The 21,081-nt window shown below is 38.9% G+C and overlaps 1 protein-coding gene and 1 long non-coding RNA gene across 3 annotated transcripts in view; one reads left to right on the top strand and one right to left on the bottom strand.

Annotated features, from left to right (window-relative positions):
• The first annotated feature begins 2,077 nt into the window (after positions 1–2,077).
• Positions 2,078–11,404, top strand: LOC111529811 (uncharacterized protein FLJ76381-like). Of its 2 annotated transcripts, XM_026448801.2 has the most exons (2): positions 2,315–2,950; positions 10,177–11,404. In XM_026448801.2, exons 1-2 carry the CDS (start codon positions 2,592–2,594, stop codon positions 10,217–10,219), a joined length of 402 nt encoding a protein of 133 aa, XP_026304586.1. In that variant the 5' UTR covers positions 2,315–2,591; the 3' UTR covers positions 10,220–11,404. The 2 variants fall into 2 exon arrangements, with proteins under 2 accessions (XP_023052537.1, XP_026304586.1); XM_023196769.3 differs by lacking the exon at positions 10,177–11,404 and having other exon boundaries at positions 2,078–4,206.
• A 488-nt stretch (positions 11,405–11,892) lies between these two features.
• LOC116418441 overlaps positions 11,893–21,081 on the bottom strand; it is a 22,299-nt gene continuing 13,110 nt past the window's right edge. Inside the window, exon 2 of the long non-coding RNA XR_004228465.1 lies at positions 11,893–12,517. This is a non-coding gene — a long non-coding RNA (uncharacterized LOC116418441). The remainder of the gene's footprint in view (positions 12,518–21,081) is intronic.

Here is a 21,081-nt window from a genome sequence, read left to right on the forward strand (position 1 = left end):
CAGGCCACATATGTCTTCTCCAGGCAACAGTCTACATGAATTGCCAGTCATGTAAGTGAGTTTCAGATGACTGTGGCCCCAGCTAACATTTGACTGTAACACATGTGAGAGGCCCCATGCAGAACCACCTAGAACCATGGAGATCAACCACCCTGCAGAAGCATGAAGTTAAGCTTAGGGGTGGTTAATTATGCAAAAATAAGTAAACAGAGCACTCCACCAGGTATTAAACATTATTACAAATATTATGTAATTAAAACAATACAGAACAGACCAGGGTTGACTACAAGATCAATGGGACAGGATAAAGTTACACATCCAATGCCCCCTGGTGACCACAGGGATTTATCACAGATATCATCACTTAGAAGCCCTACAGCAGTTTCCCTGGTCACCTTCCAGTCACCTCTACACCTTGGCTCCTTTTAGCACTCCTCCCTGGCTTATCACTATATGGAATTACTTTATCTCTTTGTATTGTCTGTCACCTGCCACCATAATGTGAATTTCTAGACCTCCATAGCATCCAAAGCCCTAGAACAGTTCTTTTTTTTTTTTTTTTTTTTTTTTTTTTTTGAGGCGGAGTCTTGCTCTGTCGCCCGGACTGGAGTGCAGTGGCCGGATCTCAGCTCACTGCAAGCTCCGCCTCCCGGGTTTAAGCCATTCTCCTGCCTCAGCCTCCCGAGTAGCTGAGACTACAGGCACCCGCCACCTCGCCCGGCTAGTTTTTTTTTTGTATTTTTAGTAGAGACGGGGTTTCACCGTGTTAGCCAGGATGGTCTCGATCTCCTGACCTCGTGATCCGCCCGTCTCGGCCTCCCAAAGTGCTGGGATTACAGGCTTGAGCCACCGCGCCCGGCCTAGAACAGTTCTTAGAACACAGAAGGTGCTTGACAAATATTTTCTGAAAGAAAAAGAAGATACTTCAATACCTCAGTTTATTAATGAGGTGGGGCTACCATATGGCTGCCTGAACAAACACAGCTTGACATTCACTTTCTTGCTAATGACTGAAGTGTATTAACTTGTGTAATCACACAACTACCCTATGGGGTAGGTGCCCTTATTTCTCCATTTAGCAGATGAGGAAACTGAAGCACAGAGGAGCCAAGTATCTTGACCAAGGTCACACAGCTTTTAAGTGCCAGAGCCAGGACTCAGATCCTCACAGGTCTGGCTCCAGAGCCCCCAATTTAACCTCGTAACCTCTCTGCTTTACTGGGCTAAACCTTCACCACCTGGAACTCTTCAGGTGCTCGTAAGCGAGTGCTGCCCAACTCCCATCACGAACTCGGAAGACCTGTCATTTTCTGAAATTTTCATATGGAAAAAGAAATTCAATAGAAAATTATATGGAAAAAATACAACTCTGTGTTAATATTAGAAAATCCATAGTAACATGTAGAATGAGGAGGCTTCCTCAAGCCCAACTATACAGGTCAGATCGGTTGACAAAATAAAACAAATTTTTACATGCAATATTTGAAAATCAAAGGCTAATATCTTTAAATAAGCAAAGGTTTATTAATATTCCTTGACAAACAAACAGGAAGTGGGAAAATGGGCAACTGACACAAATCGATAATTAACTGTGAGGACATGGGTGGCAGAGTCTCTCCTAATCCTATATTCTTGGAGATCTGGATGCCTGCCATTCGCCTATGGGAAGAACAGAGACGGTCATGGAAAACAGCATTTAATCTAGAAAGGGCCACAGTGAGGTCAAAGGGCGGTCTCAGGGCAGTCTTAAGAGCTTCCCATCCCCAAAGAACTGGCAAGGACTCTCCAGGTGCTCGTAAGCGACTGCTGCCCAACTCCCATCACGAACTTGGAAGACCTGTCATTTTCTGAAATTTTCACAACTTCTAAGACACTAGTTATTGGGGAAAACTTCAAATTATTTAAATAATGAGAGGCGAGTAACAGTGCTAAACTCATGAATACTCTGTATTTAAAAACTCCACTGGCGATCAGGGCACACAGCATCTCTACCACTGATCCCTGACGCTGACCATCCCCAACCCGTCGGCCCACGGACCCCAGCCCTGACCCCACCTCCTCCCAGCATCTGACACAAGGATTCTCACCACACTCCCCAGAGACTCGCCTGCCCAGGGCCCCTCTCTAACCCCACATAGCTCAGGTCTCTGAACCAGAGACAGCATTACCGACCCCTCCTACTATCTATTTCCAGATTAGAGGCTCTGATCCCAGAGGGATTGTCTACAATAACTAGCTCTTACAACTACGTCCACTTCAGGAACCGCCCTGTGATGTCAGAACTTTGAGGCCGCCCGGCCAGGGCTGCACATGCTCAGTGAGGCCGGCGCCCGCCAGTAATAAACATGGCTTCCTAAAGCCGCTCGGGCTCAAGAGCAACATGGAGGCCTGCACTTAATCGCTCCCCTCCGGGGGCGGCCATACTGAGGGGGCATCTCTTCCGTGCAGGCAGGCAGGCTGTCCTGGGGACCTCAGAGATTCTCTCCAGCGGCAGCGGAAAATGGGCAACGGGTGGATTCGGCTCCAGATTCCGGCAGGAGGGAGTTTGGGATCGAGATCTGGAAAAAAGCATTAGACTGGAAGAGGACACGATGGAGTCGGAGCCGCTGGCGGAGACAAAAACCTGGGGCTGGGGAAGGAGCCGGTGGGAGGCAAGACGCCGACGGACTTTACCCGCGCACGCGTCGCAGCCGTCTCCGCGCACAGTGGTGGCCATCGCGGCTGGTGCCCAAGTGTCGGCGTGTGCCGGGCGCTCCGCTGGGACTGGGGTCGCTCGCCCTGAGTCTCCGCTTCCCCAGCTGTACGGTTGGGACAAGAACAGTAACCCTCGCCAGTCAAGACAGGCCGGGGCTGTCGCGAGGGTCCACGCCTTAGAGCAGTCCCCTATCGTGTTCAGGGCCCCGAGATGGGGTCTGACTCAGTTCCTGCGGGGAGATTCTCCAGTAACCCAGTGAGTGCCCTTCAGTTAAAGACCACCAGGAGCACACTTGTAAAAAATATAATTACATTGCAGCAAGGAATGGGGTACTGTGGGTCTTCTCAGTGGGAGGAGTTAGGAACTATTGAACGATTTGGGCTTTAATTGGTTGATTTCCGATAGGGTCTCAGAAAGTGAAGATTTTAGATTGGATGCTGTCAGAAGTGGCATCAAGACCTTGTTTTTTATCTGCATTTAGACAACAGTATAAAGTGCCCTTGTTTTTGTTTGCACTTATCACGGTCTCCGATTAACCTTCTGAAGTTGATATTATTCTGTGAGATTGTTTATATCCAAGAGGAAAACAAAATGACCTGGCCATGAGCATCAGACCGGCGTGTAATAACATTAAGGCCTAACTGTGACCCAAATATTGACAGAATTGAAGTTAAAAATAGTTCTACAGCAATAGAGTCTTCAATACTCCATTTAAAATAATGCATAGAAGCTGGACATGGTGACTCATGCCTTTAATCTCAGCCACCTGGGAGGCTGCGGCAGGCGGATTGCTTGAAGCCAGGAGTTCGAGACCAGCCTGGGCCTTTTGGCCTGTCTCGGCTTTTAACGTGCCTTCCTCACTCAGCTTAATCATTTCTCACTTTTGATTTTTAGTAAGAGATCTGTGACTCTTACTTTCACTTGAACACATAGAGGCCTTTGTAGAGTTATTAATTGGCATAATTTCAACATTGCTGTGTCTCAGAAAACAGGGAGACCTGAGGAGAGGGGGAGATGGAGGAAGGGCAGAACGACAGACCCATTGGAACACACATATGTATCAATTAAGCTCATTGTCTTTTGGGGAGCATGGTTTGTGATGCCCCAAAACAATGACAATGATAATACAACAATCACTGATCACAGATCACCATAACAGATATAATAATAACAAAACATTTCAAATATTGCAAGAATTACAAAAATGTAACAGAGATACAAAATAAGCACATGCTAGCAGAAAAGTGGCACTGGTAGACTTGCTTGATGCAGGGTTGTCACAAACCTTCAATCTGTAAAAAATGCAATATCTGAGAAGCATAATAAAGTGAAGTGCAATAAAACAAGGTAAGCTTGTATATGTATGCATGCACACACCAGTACACATCCACCTATCCACACACAAATCTTTGTACAAACAAATCCTGTATTTTCAAATCCAAGAATACATTATTTGCACCTTAAAAACATCTGTCATCCTTGTAGTGTCCTTTTCTGTCTTTGTTAGGGTAATGCTGTCCTCATAAAAAATGTTTGGAAATGTTCCCTCCTCTTCAACTTTTGGAAGAGTTTATGAATAAATGGTATTAATTCTTCTTTAAACATTTGCTAGAATTCTCCAGTAAGCTATCTGGTCTTGGATTTTCCTTTTTCAGGAGTTTTTTGACTACTGACTCAATATTTTTACTCATTATTCATCTGTTTTGGTTTTCTGTTTCTTCATGTTTCAGTCTTAGTGGATGTATGTTTCTAGAAATTTATTCTAAGTTAAACAATTTGTTGACACATAGTTGTTTAGAGTAGACTATTATTAGCCTTTGTATTTCTATGGTACCAATTTTAATATCTCCTTTTTTCTTATTTTATTTATTTGAGATTTGTGTCTTTTTTCTTAGCCTAGTGAAAGATTGGTCAATTTTTATTATCTTTTCAAAAAATCAGCTTTTCATTTCATTGGTTTCTATCGTTTTTCTAGTCTATTTCATTTATTTCTGCTATGGTCTTTGTTATTTCCTTCCTTCTTCTAATTTTGGGCTTGATTTTTTCTTTGACGTTTATTGTTTATTTGAGATCCTTTTTCTTCATTTAGCACTTATCTGTATAAACTTCCCTCTTAGAACAGCTTTTGCTTCATCTCATAAGTTCTAGTATGTTGTGCTTTCATTTTAGTTTGTCTCAAGATATTTTATTTCTTTTTTGATGTTTTCTTTGATCTTTTGGTTGTTCGGGAGTGTGTTGGTTGATTTCCACGTATTTGTCACTTTTCTAAGTTTTCTCCTGTTTTTAATTTTCAGTTTCATGCCACTGTGGTCAAAAAAAATACTTGGTAAGATTTCAATCTTCTTAAACTTGCTAAGACTTGTTTTCTGGCCTTATATATGACCTGTGTTGGAGAATGTACTGTGTATGCTCGAGAAGAATGTGTATTTTGCTGTTTTGGAAAGGAATGTCCTGTATATCTGGTCCATTTGATCTATAGTGTAGTTCAAGTCAGCGGTTTCCTTATTGATTGTCTGTCTGAATGATCAATCCATTGTTGACAGTGGGATATGGAAGTCACCTACTGTTGTTGTATTATTGTTGTCTACTTCTCTCTTCAGATTTGTTAATATTTGCTTTATATAATTAGGTGCTCCAGTGTTAGGAGAATATGTATTTGCAGTAGTTATATCCTCTTGATGAATTGACCCTTGTATCATTCTATAATGACTTTCTTTGTCTCTTGTTACAGTTTTTGATTTAAAGTCTATTTTGTTTGTTGTAAGAATAGCTACTCTTTCTTTTCAGTTGTTCCCTCTCTTTCCTTTTGGTCTATGTGTGTCTCTGAAGGTGAAGAGAGTCTCTTATAGGTGGTGTATATTTGGTTCTTGTTTTACTCTCCAGTCAGCCACTCTGGGTCTTTCGCTTCACTAATTTGGTCCACTGATATTTGAAGTAACTATTGATAGGTGTTTTGTAGTTTCTTTGTTCTTTTATTTCTCTCTTGCTGTGCATGATTTGATTATTTTGATTATTTTCTGTAGTGGTATACTTTGATTCTTTGCTGTGTCTTTGTATTAATTCTTTTTTAAACATGTGGTAAAATTCTCATTTGTGTATCTATTACATGTTTCGTCTTTGTGATTATCATGAGGCTTACATAAAACATCATATGCTATCATGTGCCACATAAGGATGTTTTGGTCAATGATGGGCCACATATACAATAGTGGTCCCATAAGGTTATAACATTTTTGTTTTATATGTTTAGATACATTTAGATACACAAATGCTTATCATTGTATTACAGTTGCCTACAGCATTCAGTATAGTACAATGCTGTACAGATTTGTAGCCTGGAAGCAATAGGTTATACCATATAGCCTGGGTGTGTAGTAGGTGGTATTATCTAATTTTGTGTAAGTACACTCTGTGATATTCACACCATGACAACGTTGCATAATGAGACATTATTCAGAACATATCCAAATTAAGAAATGCATGATTGTAGTTACAAAGGTCTATTTTAAGTTGATAACAACTTAACTTCAATCATATACGAAACCCCTACACTTTACTCCCCTCCACTTTTTATGTTTTTTGATGTCAGAGTTTATTTCTTTGTATATTTTGTAGTTATATTTATTTGTAATATTAACCTTTTAAAAGTTAAAGTGATTATACTGCATCATTGCAGTATTAGGAGTATTTTGAATTTGACTGTATAGTTACTTTGACCAGTGAATTTTATAACCACATATGGTGTCGTGATACTAATTAGTCTTATGGCATTTCAGTTTGAAGAACTCCCTTTAGGATTTCTTATAAAGCAGATCTAGTGACAATGGACTCCCTTATATTATTTTGGGGGGCTTCTGAAAACATCTGGAAGTCCTAGCCAGAGCAATTAGGTAAGAAAAAGAAATAAAAGGCATCCAACTTGGAAAAGAAGTGAAAGTGTCTCTGTTTGAAGATGACATGATCTTATATAGAGAAAACTCTAAAGGCTCCAATTAAAAACTGTTAGAATTAAGAAACAAATTCAGCAAATTTGCAGAACACATAATTAACATTAAAAAACCTGTTGCATTTCTATATACTAACAGTGAACTATCCCAGAAAGAAATTAAAACAATCTCAGGCCTGGCACAGTGGCTCATGCCTGTAATGTCAGCACTTTGGGAGGCCGATGCAGGAGGATCACTAGTTTAGGAGATCAAGACCAACCTGGCTAACACGGTGAAACCCCGTCTCTACTAAAAATACAAAAAATTAGCCAGGCATGCTGGCAGGTGCCTGTAGTTCCAGCTACTCGGGAGGCCGAGTCAGGAGAATGGTGTGAACCCAGGAGATGGAGCTTGCAGTGAGCCAAGATTGCGCCACTGCACTCCAGCCTAGGCAACAGAGCGAGACTCCATCTCAAAGAAAACAATCTCATTAACAATAGCATCAAAAAATTAACTACTTAGGAATACATTTAAATAAGAAAGTAAAATATATACCAAAAGCTATAAAACACTGATAAAAGAATTTGAAGAAGACACATATCTCTATTACTCACTGTGATCTACAGATATAATACAACCCCCATCAAAATTTCAATGGCATTTTTCAAAGAAATGGAAAAAAGCAATTCTAAAATTTGTATGCAACAGACCCCAAACAGTCAAAACATCCTTGAGCAAAAAAACAAAAGTGAAAGCATCACGTTACCTTATTCCAAACTAAATTATAAAGCTATAGTAATCAAAATAGTATGGTACTGGCATAAAAACAGACATGTAGGCCAAGGGAACAGAATAGAGAGCACAGAAATAAATCCATGCATTTGGATTTATTTCTGTGCTGTGGCCTTCTTCTCACAGCTCCAGTAGGCAGTACCCCAGTGGGAACTCTGTGTAGGGGCTTCAACCCCACATTTCCCTTCTGCACTGTCCTAGCAGAGGTTTTCCATGAGGGCCCCATCCCTGCAGCAAAATTCTGGACATCTAGGTGTTTCCCTACATCCTCTGAAATCTAGGCAGAGGTTCTCAAACCTCAGTTCTTTACTTCTGTGCACCCACAGGCTCAACACTATGTGAAACTGCCAAGGTTTGGGATTTTCACCCTCTGAAGCCACAGTCCAAGATGTACCTTGGCCCCTTTTAGCCATGGCTAGAGTGTCTGGGATGCAGGGCATCAAGTCCCTAGGTGGCACAGAGCAGGGGGCCCATGAATCCAGCCCAGGAAAGCATTTTTTCCTTTTCGGCCTCCTGGCCTGTGATGGAAGGGGCTGCCACAAAGGTCTCTGACAGGTCCTGGAGATACTTTCCCTATTGTCTTGGGGATGAACATTTTAGCTCTTTGTTACTTATGCAAATTTCTGCAGCTGGCTTGAACTTCTCCTCAGAAAATTGGTTTTTCTTTTCTATCACATTGCCTGGCTGCAAATTTTCCAAAGTTTTATGCTGTTTCCTTTTAAAACTGAATGCTTTTAACAGCACCCAAGTCACCTCTTGAATGCTTTGCTGCTTAGAAATTTATTCTGCCAGCTACCCTAAATCATCGCCCTCAAGTTCAAAGTTCCACAAATCTCTAGGGCGGGGGCAAAATGCCACCAGTCTCTTTGCTAAAACATAGCAAGATTTACCTTTACTCCAGTTCCCAACAAGATCCTCATCTCCATCTCAGACAATCTCAGCCTGAATTAGGGAGTTCCAAACTTTCTCATGTTTTTCTGTCTTTTTGTGAACCCTGCAAACTGTGCCAACCTCTGCCCGTTACCCAGTTCCAAAGCTGGTTCCGCAATTTTGGGTATCTTTACAGCAGCACCTCACTCTACCAGTACCAATTTACTGTATTCATCTGTTTTCATACTGCTGATAAAGACATACCAAAGACTGTGTGATTTATAAAGAAAAAGAGGTTTAATGGACTCACAGCTCCACGTGGCTGGGGAGGCCTCATTCATGGTGGGAAGTTAAAGGCACATATTACGCAGCAGCAGGCAAGACAGAATAAAAGCCAAGTGAAAAAGGAAATCCAACCGGATCTTGTGAGGCTTATTTACTACTATTTACTACCATGAGAACAGTATGGGGGAAACTGCTCCCATGATTCAACTACCTCTTACTGGTTCCCCCCCATAACCTGGGAATTATGGGAGCTACAATTCAAGACGAGATTTGGGTGGGGACACAGCCAAACCATATCAGACCTGGAGAGATACATTTCTAAAAGATATACGATTGACAATAGGTATATACAAGAAAAAGATGTTTGCCATCACTAATCATCAGGAAAATACACAATGAGATATCATCTCACATCTATTAGGATGGCTATTATAACAGTAAAAAGGTAACAAATGTTGCTGAGGATGTTGAGGAAAAGAAACTTTTGTGCTTAGTTGATAGTTGATGGGAATGTAAATTGGTACAGCCATTCTGTAATGGCTAGACAACAGTATGGAGTTTCCTCAAAAAATTAAAATATAATCCAGCAATCCCATATCTAGGTATATATCCAAAGTAAAGAAAATCACTATCTCTAAGAGATATATGTACTTACATGTTCATTGCAGTGTTATGTACACAGCCAAGACATGGAAACTACCTGTGTCTATTGACAGATGAATGGATGTTTTAAATGTATTACACACACACACACACACACACACACACACGTAATGGAATATCATTTAGCCTTTAAAAATGAGGAAATGCTGCCATTTGTGACAACATGGATAAACCTGGAGTTTATTATGGTAAGAAAAATAAGCCATGAACACCCACACACAAAACTCCTGCATGATTTCACTTACATGCTTACTAAAAAAATGCCAAACTCATGGTAACAGAGTAAAACAGTGCTTACCAGGGCCTGGGAGTTGGGGGAAAAGAAAAAATGTTTGTCAGAAGGTACAAACTTTCAGTTATAAGATGAGTAAGTTCTGGAGATCTAATGTACAGCATAGTGACTAAAGTCAATAATAATGTATACTTGAAATTTGCTGAAAGAGTAGATCTCAAGTGTTCTCCACCAAACAAACACAAGGAAAAAGGTAACCAAGTGAGGTGATGACTATGTTAGCTTGATTGTGGTCATCATCACTTCACAGTATATATGGATATCAAAATATCACACTGCACACCTTAAATAGATACAATTTTTCTTTGTTAATAAAACTGGCAAAAATATCTTTTATATGTTGCCTTGACTCCATTTCTTCTTATTTTGTCAAAATAGATAGTCCTCACTGTTTGCATAAGTTTAGAAACTTGTGCTACATCCCGAAGCCAGGAGTGGGGTAGGGTGAACTAAGTTACTGATTCTTTAGGAACCTTAGGGTGTGAGGTGGGACTGGAGTTCAAGGCCTAGGAGCTGAGTCTGGTCTTGAGCAGCCTCTTTTTTGTTTGTTTGTTTTATTTTGTTTTGAGATGGGGTCTCACTTTGTTGCCCAGGCTGGAGTGCAGTGGCACCATCTGGGCTCACTAGCTAATTTTTTCATATCTTTGTTATAGATGGAGTTTTGCCTTCCTACCCAGGCTGGTCCTGAACTCCTGAGCTCAGGCTGTCCACCCACCCCGGCCTCCCGTAATGCTGGGGTTACAGGTATGAGCCACCACGCCTGGCCACGAGCAGCCTCTTCTGATATCCCTAGTGTGTTCTGTACACATTTTCTTTATCTGAATGTGCCTTTCCTTTCTCCTCCCTTCCACTCCAGAACCGTAGATACTCAAGTCTATCCTGAACCATATAGAGGGGGAGCTTTGAGTGCTATACGAAATTCATTTATGATATCATTCTACATTCCTTCACAGAAGTAACTCAAGGTTCACTTAGGGATTCACATGGTAAATTTGTCTTAATGCTCCAAGTGGGCTTAAAGGAACTTTCTTCTTGTCGGTCATAATGTTTGTGTACAACTGTAATGGGAATTTGAGTTTGTGTGACTAGTGTCATGAGCGTGCATGTTTGTGAGCACACCTGTGCATCTGCTATTTTTTCTATTGGTCTACAGACTTTTCCTTCTTTAGGATATTATCAACTTGAATTCAGATTTTTATCAAAAATTGGACCTAGCTCTTTTTATTCATATTTTCCTGCTACATTTTTTCCACTAATTTATTTTCGATAGGTTATATTGTATGTGTTTTGACACTTAAAAATTTTACATGACAATCTTAAACTTTCATTTATGTAATTATTGTTCCATTATTACTTATTTCTGTCATTTTATGATTTTTCATACTTTCTTTACTGTTTCTTTTATCCTATTTGTACCTCTCACTCTATAGATCAAATCTTTTTCCATTTGTTTGAAATCTGGAAATTTTTAACATTGTAATGGTGGTTATATCATTATTTATGTTAATTTTCTCAATTTCTTACATGTTTCAAAATTAATATCATCTCAGCAAACCAAGTAAGTACTCTAGCCTCCTCTTGCCACCTCTGGTTTTGCTTTCTCCGTTACGAAAGCCCTTTGTTGAAGGGAGTACTTTCTGAAGTTTACTCGGGGTTATTTTCAATATGTTATGTTTTCATGTATTTTCTTAGGGTATGACAAACACCACTACCGTTGATTCTTGAACCGTCAATTCTAACACCACGGTGTATTTCTCTTCTTACTAGAGTATGTCCTCTAGGCATTTTCAAAGGGATTTGTTTGAAATAAAACTTTTGAGGCCTTATTTTATAATGTCTTTTTCTGTGCTTTCATATTTAAAAGATTTTGGCTGCAAACAATTCAAAGATTAAAATTTGTTTCCTTTTTTTTTTTTTTTTTGAGACGGAGTCTCACTCTGTCGCCCAGGCTGGAGTGCAGTGGCCAGATCTCAGCTCACTGCAACCTCTGCCTCCCGGGTTCAGGCCATTCTCCTGCCTCAGCCTTCCGAGTAGCTGGGACTACAGGCGCCCGCCACCGCGCCCGGCTAGTTTTTTGTAATTTTTAGTAGAGATGGGGTTTCACCGTGTTAGCCAGGATGGTCTTGATCTCCTGACCTCGTGATCCGCCCGTCTCGGCCTCCCAAAGTGCTGGGATTACAGGCTTGAGCCACCGCGCCCGGCAATTTGTTTCCTTTTAATCCTTGAAAAATATTAATCCATTTTATTCTTGTCTCCAGCATTGCTGTTGGAAAGGCTGATGCCAATCAAAACCAATTTTTCCCTAAAGGATGATCTGTCATCTCGTCATTTTGACAGGATGTTACAAAACAAAGGAGTCTTCAATGTTCTGAGTATAAATCATTTTGCAATTATAAACTTAACTGAAATATTAATGCAATATAAAAAGAATTAAAACCTTCTTGAGACATGCAAGTGAACAGGAAAATTAACTATCATGCATTCATTCAGGAAGAAAAGGTGCCAAAGAAATTTAACAAAAGAGATGGTCATTAGATGCAAGTGTGGTTGACTGTAGGGATGCAATGCTGACAAGTGGCCAGGCCTGGCAGGCTGTCTGTCCCAATTCAGTTACTTCATAAAGAGAAGAATAATAACTAGGCTACCTTGATGATGTGCTGAAAAAAGGTGCTATGTTTCCTTTTTAATCATTCAAAACAAAGGAAAGTAAAATTCCTGGGAAATCAGAAATAATGCATCATAAATGTATAAAAGTTGAGGAAAATACTATATTTTTATGAGTTTAAAATGCCATCTCATGTAGATTGTTATGTCTTTTCAGAAGTGCTTTAAAATTGATGACACATAGTGAAAAAATGACACAATTTCAAACAATTAATGGAAAAATATTAATCCATCTTCTTGAATCTTGGAAACAGGATTCTTTTGGGAGGCTTCGGTGTATCTGTGTATCATTTCATTGCCTTCACACAAATCAAATCACACCTCCTGCAACTGTGGTTTGAAAAAAAAAGAATACATAATAATGATGCTGTCAATTCACTTGAGATTCTATGATCAAAATTAACCTATGAACAAAGCACAGGCTTTATTGTAATTATAAAATAGGATGTAATTTACATAAAATGCGAAAATACAAGCATAGAACCATATTTTATACAAGTCTAAAGCTATGACAGGGACTGTTGGACAAGAGGGAAATTGTATACTAATCTCCACATCCTACTGAGCCAATCAGTGGTGTTCAAATTGGATGGACCATATATTTAAACAGTATATTATTTAAGCAAATAATTAAGCACTGTAAGTATATTATTTAGAGGAAGCAGCTTTTTAAAAATCCCTTAAAATTATAGATTAAAAACTAAAGTGGAAATATAGTTTTAGAAGAAGAAAGTGGGGTAAATGGGCCGGGTGCGGTAGCTCACGCCTGTAATCCCAGCACTTTGGGAGGCCAAGGTGGGCAGATCACGAGGTCAGGAGATCGAGACCATCCTGGCTAATATGGTGAAATCCTATCTCTACTAAAAATACAAAAAATTAGCAGGGTGTGGTGGCGGGCGCCTGTAGTCCCAGCTACTGGGGAGGCTGAGGCAGGAGAATGGTGTGAACCCAGGAGGCGGAGCTTGCAGTGAGCCGAGATCGTTCCTCTCCCACCTGGGTGACAGAGCAAGACTCCGTCTCAAAAAAAAAAAAAAAAAAATGAAAACAAAAGAAACTAGGGTATATGAGCTATATTCTCTATCATTCATAAAAAGTCAAAGGATATTACTTAAAATTGATAAAACAAATTAGGTGATTATATAATATTATTTACAGTTCAAGAGAATAGCATATAGTAAAAAAAAAAAAAAAAAAAGTATGATAAACCTTTCCTAACTCTGAAAAACAGGACCAAGGTCTGTGGAAGGAAAAAAAAATTCCTGGTTTCCACTGATTTTTTTCCCATCAAACTGTTTGAATGATTTTTCATGCACATGTGTTGCTTTAATTTAAAAATGTTCTAATTCACAGATGCCCTTGAATTACATGTAAAATTAGGTTTCCTTTAGTCAATGGTGTATGAAAAGTAATCAATTCATCTAATTGAACTTCGAGATTAATAAATTATAATTTGGGGGAGAACACAAATATACCCATTAAAAAAAACCAGAACATAACAGTTGGCTCTATGTTCTGCTTATCTAGGAAGTGGAATTCTGAAAATTCAAAAAATAATAAGGAGTTTCACATTTTCTAAGAAACAGTAGGAATAAAAATGCAAGTGTTTCTCTTGGATAAAGCTCTTATAATCACTAGTAGACTAAAGTCAATCTAGATTAAAATTTATATTTTCAAATTTATAATATGACCAATATTGCTACCAAAATGTTCAGGCACAGAATGTTTTAAAGTAGCGATTTTATTGTTTCTCAACATCCTCCTTCCTTCTATGATTGGCATCACCAATCATGGTTAGGGCATCTTATCAAAGAATTATACTTGTAGTTTTTGAGTGAAAAGAAAGGGAGAAATTTTATTCACGCCTTTACCTTATTAATAATGTGTAACTTGTGATGGCCACTATCAGTAGAACTATCATCAGATTCGAAGAGCACTGTTTGTCTCCTTTAATATGGAGAAATACCACAAATAAGTGGGAAATAATTTAATGACTGCAGTCCTTCATTTTTAATCATATAGCTGAGTGATATTTTAAGTCTTATGAGAATAAACGTTTGAATAAAAATAGCCAATTCTCTGTTTCATAATTTCATACATTTGTGTTAAAAGGTTTAGACAATAAAGTTAATTTGAAACGCATTATAAATGAGTAATTAGCAATCATTGTTTTTTTTAAATAACTGTTTAGATAACTTAGTAGTTAGCAATCATTAAGTTCATTTTTAAATAACTGTTTAGTCCACAAAGCATAAGAAATATATTTTAGAGAGAGGGCATTCCGAAATCTGTCTCAGGAACATTCAATCTCAAATGTCTTTCAATGAAGCAGAAAAGTAAATACATGTTTAGATAATTTAGGTTAAAAAAGGTAAATTTTTGTTCCCTGCTTAACTTTTATGAAAGAGATATTTTCATTCAAGTCCAGCGTATATTTTGCTATGACTTCCACATCCTTTCCTCAGAGAATATTTGCCTAAACATTAGGGTACCAAAGGAACTAGGAAACAAAAACTTATTAGAGAGAGAAATTTTAAGTGAGGCACACATTCTGATGATATTAATTTTTTTTTTGACATTCTATTGTTATTTTTGAGAACTAAGAAAATAAAATCCAAAGGGGCAAGCAGGTGTCATTGTCTCAGCGTGGGCCCTCTTTTGTCATCCTCTGTAAGGTCACAGTCATCAAAGACCGTGACGCAAGAAGAAAAACAGGGGAACAAATGAACATTTCCCTAAATACAAACAGGAGAGTCCTTGAGAAAGAATCCTTCAAGGTCTTACATATCTTTAAACATTTTTAGATAAATAGCCTGGGCTATGCAGAGCAAAATGAAATGGTGATAATGAACAGGATAGTGAAGTTTTGTGCTAACTGTCGTAAATGACAAGAGTTGATTAACGCTTAGGATAGTGTGAAAGAAGAATTGAATGAAAAATGCAAACTGAAAGAAGAAATATCCAGACAGACACTTTCCTAAAACAAGTATCATAAAATATTTAGAAGCATCTGCTTTAATGCATGGGCTGAGTCAGAGTAAGGACAATTTTCAGATATCTAGAAGAGCAAAAAAAGTTTGAATCCAGAGGTGTGAGAGCCTCATCTGGCATTTGCCCTGGGGTGTCTCCCAGTAACTATTGGCCCAGACCCATGAGCACCTAATTCAGGAGACAGAGGCTGATGCCCATGTAGGGAGGAATATAGGCTACAATGCCTTCTGCATAAATGTTAAGTGCCTGGGCTAGGAAAATCCCACCCTCATAAGAAGAAAGTGAAAATATATGCTTGTCTTGGTCCCAATAGGGCAGACAAAAAATGAAAAATTAAAAAGTATGGTAATTTCTAAATACAAGACAATAGCCATATTGGTTTGGGTTTGAATTCACACTATCTATGGGCCTGAGAAATATCAGGTTGGAAACTAGCCTCTGGTAGTGACAGGTGAGGCCAGCTGGACTTCCTGGGTGGAGCGCTGACTTGGGGAATTTTCCTGTCTTACAAAAGGATTGTAAAACACACCTGCTATCTTACAAGAGGTTTGCAAATTGCACCAATCAGCACTCTGTAAAATGCACCCATCAGCAGGATTCTAAAAGTAGCCAATCACGGGGAGGGTTGAAAAAAGGGCAGTCTGGTAGGACAGAAACAAAACATGGGAGGGGACAAATATGAGGATAAAAGCTGTCCCCTTGCCCCCCAACTGCCGCAAAGCCGGTAGCAGCAACCTGCTTGGGTGCCCTTCCACGTTGTGGAAGTTTTGTTCTTTAGCTCTTCTCAATAAACCTTGCTGTTGCTCACTCTTTGTGTCCATGCCATCTTTAAGAGCTGCAACACTCACCGTGAAGGTCCGCTTGCTACTGCTCACTCTTTAGATCCATGCCATCTTTAAGAGCTGTAATCCAGTGAAGGTCCACGGCTTCATTTCTTCAAGTCAGCGAGACCACGAACCCACCAGAATGAACCAACTCCGGCACAGTAGACCTGGAAGCTAATTAATCTGAGTACAGTCATAAAGATATATTTTTCACACATACTTGTAAACATATTTTGTAACACAGCTTTTACTGTAGTTAAGTGAAGATAGTAAATTTTACAATAAGCATTGCTAGGACCACTGATCTCCATAAGGGAAAAAAATGAAATTGAAACTTAATCCTAGAGACCAAACATAGAAATATATTTTAATGGGTAAAGATAGCTTCTCAACATTTTTAGAAAAAACTTGGGACCATCTCTTTTATGTTGAAATAGGGAAGAAGAACAAACTGCAAGAGGAAAAATTAACTTGATCACATAAAGATTTAAGACTTCTATTTATTGAAGGATACTGAAATGTGAAAAAAACGCAAAACTTGGCAGAGTTATTTGCCACATATCTTACCTAGAAGGATTTGGTATCCAGAATATATAAACGCCTCCTATAAATAAGTGAAAAATAACACCTCTATTAAGAAGTTAGCACAAATAGCCCAGAAGCATGTGAAAAAGTGCTCAACCTCATAATAATCATGAAAATGAAAATTAGCAATTAGATGCCCTTTCACACATATTGACAGGTTTTTTGCTGTTTTTTTTTTTTTTTTTTTGAAGTTCTGAAACGGGTAGTATTGGCAAGGATAAAGAACCATGGAAGTATTCATCCCAGGCAAGTAGAAGGACAGCCATTTGGAAAACAGATATTAGCTCATACCTATGAGCCAATGGCTTCACTACAACCTAGTGCAACCTAGTCAGCCTGATACATGCCCCAGAAAAATTCTTGCGTTTGTTTACCTAGAGACATATCCGAATGTTCACAATTTTAAAAACCTGGAAACAATGCAATTATCTCTCAATACGGGTAGATAGTGGACTGGGTAACTAAATGATCATATAGTCCAATAATAGAGTATCTCACAGCACTAAGAGTGAATGAACTGCAGCTATTCACATTCTCAAATATAGCACTGCAATGAGATGCCACTGCATGCATATTAGAATGGCAAAAATCCAGATCCCTGACAACACCAAATGCTGGTGAGGATGTGAAGTAACAGGAACTCTCATTCAGTGCTGATGGAAATACAAAATGGAGAATGGTTCTGTGACTTCTTGGAAAACTAAATCTACCCTTATTATATGACCCAGCAATCTTGTTTCTTGGTATATACCCAAAGGAGTTGAAAACTTATGTCCACACGGAAACCTGCACACAGATGTTTATGGAAGCTTTATTTATAATTGCAAAAACTTGGAGACAAGCAAGATTTACTTCAGTAGGTGAATGAATAAACAAATTGTATTACATTCAGACAATTGAATACCATTCAATGATAAAAAAAAAAATGAGCTGTCAAGCCACGAAAAGATACAGAGGAAGCTTACATGCGTATTGCAGAGTGAAAGAAGCCAATATAAAAAGGCAACATACTATCACTTCCAACTATATGACCTTCTGAAAAAGGTGAAACTATAAAGATAGAAAAACAAAACAAAAACAGTGGTTTTCAGGGGAAAGAGAGGGATGAATAACCAGAGCACAGGGGATGCTTAGGGCAGTGAAAGCACGTGTATGATATTTTAACAGTGAATACTTGTCATTGTAAATTTGTCCAAGCCCGAATGTGAACTTTAATGCAAATTATAAGATATGTAGTTTCACTAAGTGTAATAAATGCACCACTATGGTGAGTATGTTTATTATGGGGGAGGCTATGCATGTGTCAGAGGTAGGAAATATATGGGAAATCTATACCTTCTGCTCAGTTTTGCTGTGAATTTTAAACTGCTCTAAAAAATGATATGTGTCTATGTGTGTATATATATATATGCATATACATGTTTGTGTGTATGCATAGCTGATCATAAGAAACAATACCTAGTTTCACTTATTAAAAAAGTCAAACATGCAAAACTAAACAATATATGGTTTATAATGACAAGCAATGGAATGATTCACAGGAAGTTAGGGATAGTGTTTACCTCTTGTGGAAAGAGTGAGTGGCATTGAAGAAGGGCAATGGGAGCTTCTAAGATACTGGAAATATTCTATTTCATAACCTGAAGGTAGGACACATATGCTCATTTTATATTCTTCTTAAGCTGTACATACATACTTTTATATTTATGATCAATTTCATTAAGTAATAAGACAACTATATATATGCATTTGTAAATAAGTGAGATTAACAAATTTTTAGATACATATAACTTATCAAAATTGACTCAAATATAGAAAATCTGGATGGAAATGATGCCATTAAAGTAATTGAGTTGATAATTAATAATTCTACAAAGAAAACATGATGCCCAGATGATGTCACAAGTAGTTCCAATGTTACACTAATTATCTGCAACAGGAGAAAAAGAGGCCATTCTTTAATCCATATGAGACTAGGATAACCTTACTATGGTGTACCTCATCCATGCACATGGAGACCAATATTGTAAACAAAATGCTAGGAAGTATACCAGCAATGTATAAAAACCATGAACAAGCTCAGTTAGTAATGCAAATTTAGTTTGATGTTACAAAATCTACTGAAACTGTCTCCTTATCAACAAATTAAAGACAAAAATTATATGATAGACTCAAAAGGCCTATAAAATTATTTCACAAAAATTAAATTATTCATGATATTTCCACCTATGAATAAAGGGTAACTTCCTTAACCTGATAAAAGGAGTCGACAAATAACCTACATATCGTGTGGCTAAAAACATTGAAATCATGTGGCTAAAAACATTGAAATCACTCCTTTTAAAATCAAGAAAAAGACAAGAGTACCATTGTCACTAAACTGCTTCCAAAGCTTATATGGAAGAGAAAAGGGCCAGGTATAACTAAGACAATCCCATAGAAGAATAAAGTGTGCGAAGGTGGGAGGTGGAGCTTATGTGAGTCTATCAGGTACCAGATTTACTGTGAAGTTATAATTATGACAGCACCAATTGCTATTGTGAAAGTCTATGCTTGTGTAAAATCTTGATTTATGCCCTAGCTAACATTACAGAATAGTCAGAAAGCGTCTATATAATCCATGGTATGAGCAATTGGTGTCCATACGGGAAAATATCAGAATGGGTCTCTATCCCCAAAATGGATCCTTATCACACAAAGGCCAGATCTAAATGGACAAATGACTTACATTTGAGATGCAAATACTTAAAAATCTTTTAGAAGAAAATATAGGAGGGTACCTTATTACATGCCACACCTACTATGTGTACTTTGTACAATGCAAGTGTTGTATATGAGTATAGTATGTAACTGTAGATGCCTCTAAACAGTATATACATGCTTGCTACTGTACAGACATGAAACACTGGGAAAGGGATCATGAGAGAAAACTCTAGGTCATTCTGGTTTCCAGATTTCTGTTCCTGCCCACCCCTGGGTCCAGCACTCCCTTTCCCATTCCCCTATCCAGATCCTCTGTTCCAAGCACAGCCACTTACAGCAGCTCAAGCCTGCAGCACCCACGGAGAAGCACTGGTCCCCTACTGCTGGGCTGTCGGTCCCTTTTCTTTTCTTTCTGGAAAACAGTTTTCTCTGCCTGTGACTCCTCATGTTTCACTCTCTCTAAAGCACACGGAAGCCTGGTTCCCGCCTCTGCTTTATCGAACCTGTTGCTGTGAGTTCCACCAGTGACCCTGCATGACAAATTCGGACGTTTGCTCCCTTTTGCATAGCGTAAAATGTTTACCTCGTGACGTACTTGATAAATACAACTTTATAATTGTTAAGCTATCTATATATTCTTTTTTTTTTCTTTTTTCTTTTTTTTTGTATTTTTTAGTAGAGACGGGGTTTCACTGTGTTAGCCAGGATGGTCTCGATCTCCTGACCTCGTGATCCTCCCATCCCGGCCTCCCAAAGTGCTGGGATTACAGGCTTGAGCCACCGCGCCCGGCTCTATCTATATATTCTGTAACTGTTTTAAAAATTATTTATAGGCTGGGCAAGGTGGTTCACTCCTGTAATCCCAGCACTTTGGGACGCCAAGAGGGGAGGATCACAAGGTCAGGAGATGGAGACCATCATGGACAACATGGTGAAACTCCATCTCTACTAAAAATACAAAAATTAGCTGGGTGTGGCAGCACGCACCTGTAATCCCAGCTACTCGGGAGGCTGAGGCAGGAGAATTGCTTGAACCCAGGAGACAGAGATTGCAGTGAGCCGAGATCGTGCCACTGCACTCCAGCTTGATGACAGAGCAAGACTCCGTCCTTATCCCCCCAAAAATGCAAAGACAATGTCAGTTATGCCACACATAGATCATTTTTATTCCATAATATTGCTTTCCATATGTGTAATGTGTTTCCAATTCACACATAGTTTTGATCAAAGATTAATCCATTGCATAGATATTTTTCTTAGTAATTAATAAAACTTGATTTGATTTCTCTAGCCAGATGAAACACTTTATACTAAGTGTATCAATCAAAGCTCTTTGTTGGAGTGAGATCTGAAAGCTTTCGCTCAAGCCAGCTGCCTCAGCTTCACGGCACCAAATAATGGAGGGAGAAGTGGAGGCTGACATGCAGCAAGAATTACCGTGTGTGTGTTGGAGAGACACTTTGTTTAATTCATTTACAAGACACTCCTGCCGCACTGCTACATGCCAAACAGCTGTTCTTGGTACTTTGTAAAAATTAATCATCTCAAAGTTGAAAAGTTAGTTATTGTAATATGTCTTCAGTACTGCCCATCTCTGGGATTTGGAGCAAAAAAAAAAAAAGCGTCACCATCATGATTGAGAAATGGAGTTACTGGCAGTAATGGAGCAAACCACGATTCTGCACTTGGACACAGAATTATTCGTGACAAGATCCTGGCTCCTAACTCTTCCTCCAAAACCGAATCTGCAGCTTCCACACGAAAGTGCCGTTCATTTCACCCCAAGTGTGCTCC

Source organism: Piliocolobus tephrosceles, chromosome 14, assembly GCF_002776525.5.
Source record: "Piliocolobus tephrosceles isolate RC106 chromosome 14, ASM277652v3, whole genome shotgun sequence".
Classification (NCBI taxonomy): domain Eukaryota; kingdom Metazoa; phylum Chordata; class Mammalia; order Primates; family Cercopithecidae; genus Piliocolobus; species Piliocolobus tephrosceles.